At 37.2% G+C, this 12,477-nt stretch overlaps 1 protein-coding gene across 2 annotated transcripts in view; it reads left to right on the top strand.

Moving 5' to 3' along the window:
* pnr (pannier) overlaps positions 1-10,238 on the top strand; it is a 112,844-nt gene extending 102,606 nt beyond the window's left edge. The window contains exons 2-4 of one of the 2 annotated variants that reach the window (XM_073968814.1): positions 7,689-8,354; positions 8,509-8,740; positions 8,813-10,238. In XM_073968814.1, the coding sequence (XP_073824915.1) occupies positions 7,689-8,354; positions 8,509-8,740; positions 8,813-9,681 (1,767 nt within the window). In that variant the 3' untranslated portion in view covers positions 9,682-10,238. Of the gene's footprint in view, positions 1-7,688; positions 8,364-8,508; positions 8,741-8,812 lie in introns of both variants that reach the window. The other variant, XM_073968804.1, reaches the window with a different exon arrangement.
* The last annotated feature ends 2,239 nt before the right edge of the window (positions 10,239-12,477 follow it).

Below are 12,477 nucleotides of genomic sequence, written 5' to 3'. Positions count from 1 at the left end.
ATCATTTTGGATAAATTATCCATGATGGTGAATAAATTATCCATGATGTTGGATAAATTATCCACGATGTTGGATAAATGATCCACAATGGTGAAAAATTTATCCACGATGGTGGATAAATTATCCACGATGGAGGATAAATTATCCACGATGATGGGTAGATTATCCACCATGATAAATAAATTATCCACGATGTTGGATAAATTATCAACAATGGTGGATAAATTATCCACGTTGGTGGATAACTTATCCACCATGGTGGATAAATTATCGATCATTTTGGTTAAATTATCCATGATGGTGAATAAATTATCCATGATGTTGGATAAATTATCCACGATGTTGGATAAATGATCCACAATGGTGAAAAATGTATCCACGATGGTGGATAAATTATCCACGATGGAGGATAAATTATCCACGATGATGGGTAGAGTATCCACCATAATAAATAAATTATCCACGATGTTGGATAAATGATCAACGATGGTGGATAAAGTATCCCCGATGGAGAATAAATTATCCTTGATGGTGGATGCATTATCCACGATGTTAGATAAATTACCCACGTTGATGGATAAATTATCCGTAATGGTGGATAAATTATCCGCAGTGGTGGATAAAGTATCCAGAATGGTGGATAAAGTATCAACAATGGTGGATAAAGTATCCACGTTGATAGATAAGTTATCCACTTTGGTGGATAAATTATCCCTAATGGGACGGTGAATAAAGTATCCATAGTGGAGGATAAATTATCCACGATGTTGGATAAATGATCCACGATGTTGGACAAATATCCACGATGCTGTATAAATAATCTGCGATGGTTGATAAATTATCCGCGATGCCCGATAAATTATCCACGATGCTAGATAAATTATCCGCAATGGTTGATAAATTATCCACGATGGTGGAGCATGGTGTTGGATAAAGCATCTGTAATAGTTGGTAAAGGCACCATATTTCCAACAGACCTTCGATATAGAAAAGTTCGACTGTATTCGAAAACGTCGTCAACATTATATTGGGCGCAACATTCCAACATGCATTGAAAATTGAACTTAACTGTTCACATTTATGAACAGAAGTGCGATTCTCTAACCCTTTTTGAGTTACCGACAAACAACTGTAAAATTAAAACGCAAATTTATGAATGAAAATTTCAAAAAAAATTGACAGCACTCTTACTATCGGTAGAATTTTACGACCACTTTTTGTTAATCGCTAACTTGTCGAAATACATTGCAAATTATCGAAATTATAAGCATTTTGATTTTACCGATATTTGTCGGTAACTCAAAAAATGAGATTGAGAATTGCACCACAGAAGCCTCTTTTTTGAGCGTCGTTTTTCAACTAAATTGAGTTGAATTTGAGCTAACTGAACTTTCTATAAAGTCTGCCCAACGTTGAGTGCCCTATTTTGGAAGTAAACTTTTAGATTATTTATTCAAAAATGTCACATCAGTTAGGCTCTCGAATGTTGGAATTATTCGGCAGAATTGTAAGCATTTTATAAAAAGTAACATATGTTGGGCGCCAAACTTTATTACGATCAGTTTTTGCAACGTTCTTCTCCTTCCTCCTAAAAAATTGTTACCCTGTGCCACACCCCTGTCTCATCTACTATTACTAGCCTAAGGCCTTAGCTACAAAGTTTTGTTTTCGGGTTCTTTTTTATTACCAACCCTATTTGTAAAAGAAAGAAACTTGTAACTCCGTCCGATGGAGCGCAGCCGTAAACCCACAAGTTGCAGCATTGCATAGAGTTGGCCAGCAAAGTGAGTGGCCACAAAACTGTTTGTATTTTGCCGCGCACTGGTTATAAAGTTTCTTTTGCGCTCTTTCTCTCTGTTGCTGCTGCTACTTTTGCTTCTTTTTGTTTTATTTCTATGTTGTGGGCCAAAGCGCGTTTTATTTAATGCATTTTCGAGTGGATCAATTTGTCTGTTGTTCATTTTTTGCCAAGACTTTATTTATGGCATCAGGAAGATGTAGACGCAACGGCTGCCACAAAGAGAAGCGAATGGCATCAAAACAAAACAAAAATAATAATAATAAACCCATCGGGCTATAAATACAGGCGAGAGACAAAGGGGGCATGACAAATAAAAAACCGTGATGATGGTGATTTTAAAGCCAAAGGAAGTTAAGTAATTTGTGTGATCACTTTGTGATCTTAACCAAAGATCAATGAAAAAAATAAATAAAACGACAAATGGAGACAATGGCAATTGGATGATGACTCACTGCCAAGATACATTTTAACATGGGCAACCCACCACTTGACACTTCTTTGTTGCAAATGATTGGTGGTTGTTGGTTGGTAGGTTTAGGAAGAGAGGAAACTTGTCTGTTTCTTTTTCTATTTCCTCTAATTAAAATTCAAATTGTATTCAAACACCAGCACCACCACCTCCGCCCATTAACTTTTTTTCTTCTTTTTTGTTTTGTTATAAAAATCATGTTTGATTCTTTGTAATTTATTTGTCTTATTTGTCACCTTGCGATAAGATTAGATTGTGGTGCAGCCATAGATTAATATTGTCGTTTGATTTCTTTACCCTTTCCATTTTCACACGTTTCCCCAATGACATCTGTGTTAGAAATTCACACGAATCTTTGAAAGTTTGCAACAATGTAGCGATAAAATATATTGATTAATTACACTGTGATACAAAAGTGGACAAAATTTTTTTGCAGGATTTCTGATGCACAAATTCGGTTGTGTGGGAGTCCATAGAAGACGAAAATACCTTTGGTTTCTTTGGGTCACTTCGGGTTTTGATTTTATAACGGTAAATGTAGTGAAAAATGGGTTTTCTTGGATTTTCAAATTTAAACGGACATTACTTCTTTTTTCCACAACCGATTTGCACACACTGTTTTTCATTATAAAGGCGAGAGTAGTGCCTTTCGAACAAGCCATAGATTTTTAAAATCGGTTAACAAATGGCTAGGTAATAGTGGCTTAAGTGTGACAAAAACGCATTAAAAAACAGTAAAATGTTTTTCCTTGTGCTCTAGGCTGCGTAAACGACATCTAACAGTACAATTATTTACTGTTAGCAAGTAGGAAATTTAGTTGGCTTTCCAAAATGGGAAAAACTGACGAAATCGGTTGAAAAATGAATGCGTTATGGCATTTTTTGTGTTTAAACTTTTTGGTTTTTTTCATATTTTCCTTTATAAAAGATGGGTATCTTAGCATGTATGATTCTAATTGTGATTATCCTGCTTAACAATTACGCACAATGTATCAATGTTTTATAAAGGAGAATATGAAAAAAAAACAAAAAGTTGAAACACAAAAAATGCCATAACGCATTCATTTTTCAACGGATTTTGTTGGTTTTTCCCATTTTGGAAAGCCAACTAAATTTCCTACTTGTTAACAGTAAATAATTGTAATGTTAGGTGTCGTTTACGCATCCTAGAGCACAAGGAAAAACATTTTACTGTTTCTTAATCCGTTTTTGTCACACTTAAACCACTATTACTTAGCCATTTGTTAACCGATTTTAAAACTCTATGGCTTGTTCGAAAGGCATTACTCTCTCCTTTAAAATGATAAATAGTGTTTTCAAATCGGTTGTGGAAAAAAGAAGTAATGTCCGTTTAAAGTTGAAAATGAAAAACCGAAGTGAACCAAAGAAACCAAAGGTATTTTCGTCTTCTGTGGACTCCCACAAAACCGAATTTATGCATTAGAACCCCTGCAAATTTTCACTGTAGCACAGTGTTATTAACGTTTGTGGAGAATTTATACATACACATGGATGTTTGAATATCCATACATGGATAAATTAAAGCTAAATTGTTACTTTGGGCGCCATATTCCAATGTTGACTGTTTATGTAACCAAAACGGTTTAGATTGAGCGGCAACTGCTGCGGATTATATCCCAAATAAATGCAAATTTTAATTACATTGTCAACGTTAAATGGACAAATTGGTTTCTGTTGGGCGCCATCTACTAATACTGATGGTCCTAATATAGCTTTTATTCATAAATTTAAATTACCAACATTGGGCGCCAAATCCGAATGCTGATATTTAACATTGAAAGCACACTCCGTCCTTGTAATTGATACTCCTATCCGCCTTACTCGGGGTTCCATAGTTAAAAAGGTACGATACTTTTATTTATCAAAACCCTCTAAGGTCAGAGTACCCAAGGAATATTAAGTTGTAATTAATCTGATTGCTTAAGTCAGGAGTATTCCCCCATTGGCTTAACTATATTATGTATGTCCTCTGAGTTCTTTTTTATTTGGTTATTTATTGGTTTCTGTTTATTTTTTCACAATTTTATGAATATTGCAAATAAAATAAAACATTTCCAAACCAAGCCAAAATGCTCCCAACAATGCAAATAAAAGCTGCAAATAGTTTTGATGCAAATAAAAAATTCCAATTGTGTTTATGGGATTACAACTTGTCGACAAAGACTTCTGTAAGACGTGTGCAGAATTTTGAGGCACACAAAACCGAGCTATGAAAAAGAAATGCAAATTTATGTATGGCCACACATATCTTGTGTGGTTGAATATTAGTACCACACATTTACTTGGTGCTGCTGCTACATGCCGAGCGGCAACAACTCCAACAACACAAGTCTTATGAAAAATGTGCCCCAACAACTTACAAGATGAAGAACACCACGGAAACAAAAACAAAGAAAACTCCATGCCAAATGAAAAAAAATATAAAAACTACAACAACAACAATAACATCAAACGTAACGTGCAATAACGCCATTAAAATTTGTTTTTATGTTCAAGAATTTATGGACAGCTTTCAAATTGTTTCTGTTTTTTCCTCCTTTCATGGTTTGCGTATTGGGAAAAATGTTTCAACAAAGAAAAAAAAAGAAGAAAGAAAGCATGCGTCGTACTCCTGGTCATATTTTAGTTGATGGAGCAAGCTGGCGTTGGCCTTTGGTAAAATGGGTTGGGCTTATGTCGCCAGGTTAATTAATGGCTTTTAAAAATGGAAAATTTCTTTTGTCTCTGCGTAAAGGGGGAGGAGTTAAACGAGTTTGGGGGAGGATATTATGTTGCCATATTTTTTTTTATTTTTTAAGGGAGAGTTAAGATTAAGAAGGGCAATGGACACATAAATAATTGTTTCGATATTTTATTATAAAATTGGCGCCCAACGTTAGGATTTATCTATTCGAGAAGAAGCCATTTGGGCCTTCATCTATACTAGAAGAAGCCCTTTGGGCCTTTATCTATACTAGAAGAAGCCCTTTGGACCTTAATCTATACCAGAAGAAGCCCTTTGGACCTTCATCTATACCAGAAGAAACCCCAAGGTCTTCACCTATACCAGAAGAAGACCCCAAGGTCTTCACCTATACCAGAAGAAGACCCCAAGGTCTTCATCTATACTAGAAGAAGACCCCAAGGTCTTCATCTATACTAGAAGAAGACCCCAAGGTCTTCATCTATACTAGAAGAAGACCCCAAGGTCTTCATCTATACTAGAAGAAGACCCCAAGGTCTTCATCTATACTAGAAGAAGACCCCAAGGTCTTCATCTATACTAGAAGAAGACCCCAAGGTCTTCATCTATACTAGAAGAAGACCCCAAGGTCTTCATCTATACTAGAAGAAGACCCCAAGGTCTTCATCTATACTAGAAGAAGACCCCAAGGTCTTCATCTATACTAGAAGAAGACCCCAAGGTCTTCATCTATACTAGAAGAAGACCCCAAGGTCTTCATCTATACTAGAAGAAGACCCCAAGGTCTTCATCTATACTAGAAGAAGACCCCAAGGTCTTCATCTATACTAGAAGAAGACCCCAAGGTCTTCATCTATACTAGAAGAAGACCCCAAGGTCTTCATCTATACTAGAAGAAGACCCCAAGGTCTTCATCTATACTAGAAGAAGACCCCAAGGTCTTCATCTATACTAGAAGAAGACCCCAAGGTCTTCATCTATACTAGAAGAAGACCCCAAGGTCTTCATCTATACTAGAAGAAGACCCCAAGGTCTTCATCTATACTAGAAGAAGACCCCAAGGTCTTCATCTATACTAGAAAAAGACCCCAAGGTCTTCATCTATACTAGAAGAAGACACCAAGGTCTTCATCTATGCTAGAAGAAGACCCCAAGGTTTTCATCTATACTAGAAGAAGACCCCAAGGTCTTCATCTATACTAGAAGAAGACCCCAAGGTCTTCATCTATACTAGAAGAAGACCCCAAGGTCTTCATCTATACTAGAAGAAGACCCCAAGGTCTTCATCTATACTAGAAGAAGACCCTAAGGTCTTCATCTATACTAGAAGAAGACCCTAAGGTCTTCATCTATACTAGAAGAAGACCCTAAGGTCTTCATCTATACTAGAAGAAGACCCTAAGGTCTTCATCTATACTAGAAAAAGACCCTAAGTAATTCATCTATACTAGAAGTCCTTAAGACCTTCATCTATACTAGAAAAAGACCTTCCGGTCTTCATCTATGCTAGAAGAAGACCTTTCGGTCTACATCTGTACTAGAAGAAGACCTCAAGGTCTTCATCTATACTAGCAGAAGACCCCAAGGTCTTCATCTATACTATAAGAAGACCCCAAGGTCTTCATCTATAATAGAATAAGGCCCTAAGGTCTTCATCTATACTAGAAGAATACCATAAGGTCTTCATCTAGACTAGAAGAAGACCCTAAGGTCTTCATCTATACTAGAAGAAGACCCTAAGGTCTTCATCTATACTAGAAGAAGACCCTAAGGTCTTCATCTATACTAGAAGAAGACCCTAAGGTCTTCATCTATACTAGAAGAAGACCCTAAGGTCTTCATCTATACTAGAAGAAGACCCTAAGGTCTTCATCTATACTAGAAGAAGACCCTAAGGTCTTCATCTATACTAGAAGAACCCCCTAAGGTCTTCATCTATACTAGAAAAAGACCGTAAGGTCTTCATCTATACTAGAAGAAGACCCTAAGGTCTTCATCTATACTAGAAGAAGACCCTAATGTCATCATCTATACTAGAAGAAGACCCTAAGGTCTTCATCTATACTAGAAATAGACCCTAAGGTCTTTATCTGTACTAGAGGAAGACCCTAAGGTCTTCATCTATACAAGAAGACCTTCCGGTCTTCATCAAGTGGCGTCCAATCTTGTAGGTCTTCATCTAAAATAGCAGAAGACCGTTAGGTCTTTATCCACCCTAGAAGAAGACATTTACGTCTTATTTAATATAGGATAAAACTTTTAGGTCCTTGTCCGTGTGGCGTCCAAAGTAAGGTTTGATTAATAGAAAATGTTTTTGAAAACTATTTTGAGGATTCATAAGCCGATCTGAAGCCCACCAAACTATTATTAGCATCCGTTCACAGATCTTAGTCGGTCTGGCGCCCAACGCAAGGAATTTTCGATCGTGAGCCTAAAAAATGTTATTGTTACCCGTTCTAGCCTATTTGGCGTCATCGTAAATATATGTCAAGGGAAAAATATTTTTGTTATTTCGTTGGCGCCCAACGCTAGGCTTCAAATGAAAGTGTTTTCCAAAAGTTGTTTACAATACCAATATCATGATTTCATCCCGGCGAAGGGAATTATCAATTGGCTTTTCAGTTTTTGAAATGATGATTTTTTTTATTTTTTCCTCTTAAATCGTATTTTTATTTCGCATTTAGTTAACCTTATTTTTCTCTTTTATTTTTCAGTCAAATTCCGATCAATTATCCACCCGGGAGCAATTGCTGCTGCAACAGGAACTGCGAACAAATAACTCCGCAAGTGGAAGCTATCACCAAAGTTTGGGACAAAAATACGGCCTAAGTTCAGCATCGTTGGAACAGCAACAGGATTTTCCATTGCATACCGCCAAAATGTATCATTCCAGTGCTGGATATCCGGATTTAAGTGGTTCAACGGCGGGCAGTGGTGTCAGCTCATATCATCAACAAGCTGCCGCCGCAGCAGCCACTGTCAGTGCTCCCGTTTATGTACCCTCAAATCGTGCCCTTACCAATAGTCAATATCAACATGTTGCCGCACATTTTGGTACAGCGGCTGCACAAAATGCCTGGACATCGGATAGTTTTGGTACAGCCCATGCCCAATTGCCACCTCAGTTTTATACACAAAATGCCGTTATGATGGGTTCATGGCGTGCCGCATATGATCCGACGGGATTTCAACGTTCCTCACCCTATGACAGTGCCATTGATTTTCAATTTGGCGAGGGGCGAGAATGTGTGAATTGTGGTGCCATCAGTACGCCGCTTTGGAGGCGGGATGGTACGGGTCATTACCTGTGTAACGCTTGCGGATTGTATCACAAAATGAACGGTATGAATAGACCGTTGATCAAGCCAAGCAAGCGATTGGTGAGTGCAGTGAGTAACTTTTTTTATTTTGTCTTCTTCTTAGAAGGGGAGCGGTTTTAAAGAGGGTCCTTGGAGGACGAAACTTTAAAATTGTTTCCTCTTTCGCTTTTTTCCAATGTTTCCTATTTTAATGTTTATGTCTTTTTTGTTTTAGACCGCCACCCGCCGTCTCGGTTTGTGCTGTACCAATTGTGGAACCCGCACCACCACTCTCTGGAGACGTAACAACGAAGGTGAACCTGTGTGCAATGCCTGCGGCCTCTACTTTAAACTGCATGGTGTAAATCGCCCATTGGCCATGCGCAAAGATGGCATACAGACACGCAAAAGGAAACCAAAGAAAACCGGAAGTTCCAATGAGAACGGCAAGGAGATTAAAGAAGATGGTATGCTCAAAAAATACCCTGCAGTCTGGTCAGTGACAAATTACTAATAATTTTTAATTTCTTTCCACACAGATCTCAAACCTTCTTCCATGGGCTTGGAACGCCACAGTTTACCCGGTTCATTGGCATCGAAATTGCAAAGCGATTTGGCAGTTAAGGGAGCCGGTACAGGCTCAGCTCTGCACAATTTAAGTTTGAGCTCCAGTGCCCTACACAGCACACTAAGCCATCACATGCATTTCCCATCGACCACTTCATCACAACAAAACAGACTGACAAATAACTCCGGCAGCGGAGTTTCGGGGCATAATTCATCAACATCTACAAGTGGTAGTGGTCCCAATTCTTCGGGCACCACAACCAATACATCATCCAGCAATCTCAACTCTTCGTCTTCATCATCAACGGCCCACAACAATAGTCTGTATTCACCCTCAGCATTGGCTGCCCAGGCGAATTTAAATCATTCACAATTATCAGCCACAGCAGCATTTGGTAGCCAAAAATATGAACATTTGCTAGGCGGTAGTAATTCCCTAAGCAACGGCTTAAGTTCGTCATCAACACCCACCTCCAATTATCATGGCCACCATCATTTACAGCATCACCATCATCATCATGCGGCAGCTGCAGCGGCTCATCATGCTGCCGCAGCGGCCCACCATCATCACCACCATCATTCGCCATCGTTAAGCCACCAGGTAGCTGCCGCATCACCGAGCAGTGGTGGTAGTCTGGGAGGTTATAGTGTTAAATCGGAAAATAATTCAACAAATTATGATTATGTGAATAACTGCTACTTCGGTTCATCGTTTGGTGCTCTGAGTGGTTCTCCAGCCTCATCGGCGGGTATGCATGGAGCCACGGCGTCAGATATGGCTGGTGTTTATCATCATCAGCATAATGTTATACAGGCGGCAAAATTGATGGCAACATCATAGAGCTCGGAAATATTTCCACAAGAATTCTGAGGGATTTAGAAGGGATTCGCCGCCGATGTTTGTCTTTGTCTTTAATCTAATAGTTTGAATTCAGACTGTCGCCTAAGCTAACTTTTAAAGATATAAAACAATCATTCACAATATGAAAAACATTCACATGGTGCAATGTGACCCGGAAATACCAACTGATTTCCCCCCAACACTGTCAAATTCATGGTAATTGTGAATTACTTGTATAAAAACGTAAAGTTCGATAGCTTGAATTCATTTTAATCACAATAGTTATTTGTTGTAGTTCTCACTTCACTTTATAAATAGACCTTGATTCAAAGAAAATAATTTCACGATCAGCTGATTATCATAGTAGCTGTCAAAAATATTTTTGTGATAATACCATGGTGGAATAATAAGGTGTAGCGCCAAAAACAGCTGATCTTCATACCAGTTGTCAAAATGATTTATTGTGAATAAAATCACATACAAAATATAAACAAGCAATTCACAGTAATGCATTATTGTGAACAAATTTGACATTTGAAATGATTTGATGTAACACCTTCTGATGCTTGGTTTACATTTACGGAATCCACTCGATTTCAACTGTCAATTCCATTGCTCAAACGTCAAACGAAATCTCATCTGAAATCCATTGGATTTCATTTGACATTTAACCAATGAAATTGACAGTTGAAATCGAGTGGATTTCGTAAATGTAAACCAAGCATTATTCCACCATGGATAATACAAAAGGTAAGGAAATAATGGTACGTTTATATAACCGGATTTAACAAACCCACTGGGTTTCAAATGTCAATTTCATTGCTAATATTTCAAATAAATCCTCATGAAGAAGGTTAACCCTTCAAAAAGCTATATTATAAACATGGTTCGTTCGAAAACCTGCAAATATTTACTGTTTTTGTTTGCATTATTGTGATTTGAGCAACTTTTAATTGTAAATCACAATATCATATTTTGACAACAAAATTAATAAGCAGCTAAACTTATCGTCTGAGCTTGTATATACCTTGTTTTTTTCAACTTCCAACGTTTGTTTACATTTCGTTCACACCCAGCAAAAAGTTTTTGTTTAATCAGTACAAGTGTACAGTACATATGCCGTTGGAGTACATCTTTTCCTATGAATTCACCTATAAATTTTACAAGAGAACGCGCAGCTAGGATGCACTCCATTTTGCTTCCACAGCACACAGCCAGGATGCACACTATTTTCGATCCAAATCTCGGCATTTGATGCAGTGCTTTGGATTGAATTTAAAGGCATTCTTCGGATTGTGTTTTTAATCAATCTAATGATGCAGTAAAAAATGCAAGCCATTGCGAAATATCCCAGAATAAATAAAATCATTTATTATTTGTGTAAAACAAGAATACAATGAACTTTATTATATAAACACAATTAAAAAAGTTTCCATTAAATTCAATCACAATTGAGCTTACTTCCTCCGTTCTCCATTTACTCCAAGCGCATCTGATTTTGCTTCATCATCCTAAAGGTTTTTTATGTTGCCTTCCCATCACTAGTTCAGCTTTCGACATGGACTCCAATACTTGGTTTACATTTACGAAATCCACTCGATTTCAACTGTCAAATCCATAGGTTAAACGTCAAATGAAATCCAGATGAGATTTCATTTGACGTTTGAGCTATGGAATTGACAGTTGAAATCTAGTGGATTTCGTAAATGTAAACTTAGCACAACTCCACTCCATTAAAAATTCCCATCTCGTGAATTACCGCAAAATGTTCGCAACTTAAGTTTTTATTTCTTTATTTTTATCTTTTGAAGAAATGTGTAGGGATCAACCAAATGTTTTTTTCTGTAGGGATCTCTACAGCAACTGCTTATAAAATGTATCAAACGGAGTGCATTTTTCATAACTCTGTTGGACTACACGAAAGATGTTGTGAAATCATAACTCCAACTGCACAACTTCCAAAATTTTTTGCTGGGTTTACGTTTTTGTACAATTAATTCACAATATCAATGGCGGAATAAAAAGGTTTACTATTGTTTACCTTTTGTGTGTGATTTCTTTCGTAATAATGCAAGTATAATGATCAGCTGTTTTTGACAGAACACCTTCTTATTGTCACCTTCTTAGTGTCGTGTTAGTCCTTGGTCACCCTAGAGGGTTTCATTGAAACAATTTCATGAAACCAAGGTTTCCTAGGTCGAGTATCATACTAGAGTAATATGACGAAGTTGCTGTAGTGGGGAACTCGATTTAAGAACACCTAAAAATTTCAATGAAACCACTCTAGTGTGACCTTCGACCTACAACAACCACAAGAAAACTTCAAGAATAAACTTGGCATTTCTTGCACATTTTTCATGTGGTTGTTGTCACCAACGCGTGATGCGACCCACAACGGACCATCTGTACCGAGTCCTTTACTCCGCCATGGTATAGCATTTCCAAATTAAATTAAACCTTTTCCAAATTGAATGAAACTTTTTCCAAATTGAATGAAACCTTTTCCAAATTAAATGAAACCTTTTCCAAATAAAATGAACCCTTTTCCAAATCAAATGAACCCTTTTCCAAATCAAATGAAACCTTTTCCAAATCAAATGAAACCTTTTCCAAATTGAATAAAACCTTTATTTTTATTGAAAGAAAAAACCAAGAATATTTTGAAAAGAGAAAGAAATACAAAGTTATATGGGTTTTTCAACGATTTTTTACTTAAATTCTAATTAAAGAAAGGACATAAAAGTGGAACTCCTTGCATGTTTTGCTTCCTTGAACTTAAACATTTCGTAATTTTTG

This window comes from Musca autumnalis, unplaced genomic scaffold, assembly GCF_047663935.1.
Source record: "Musca autumnalis isolate F117 unplaced genomic scaffold, ASM4766393v1 scaffold_1, whole genome shotgun sequence".
Taxonomy (NCBI): domain Eukaryota; kingdom Metazoa; phylum Arthropoda; class Insecta; order Diptera; family Muscidae; genus Musca; species Musca autumnalis.
Note: the sequence above shows the minus strand (reverse complement) of the source record. Positions and strands in the feature narration are given on the sequence as shown.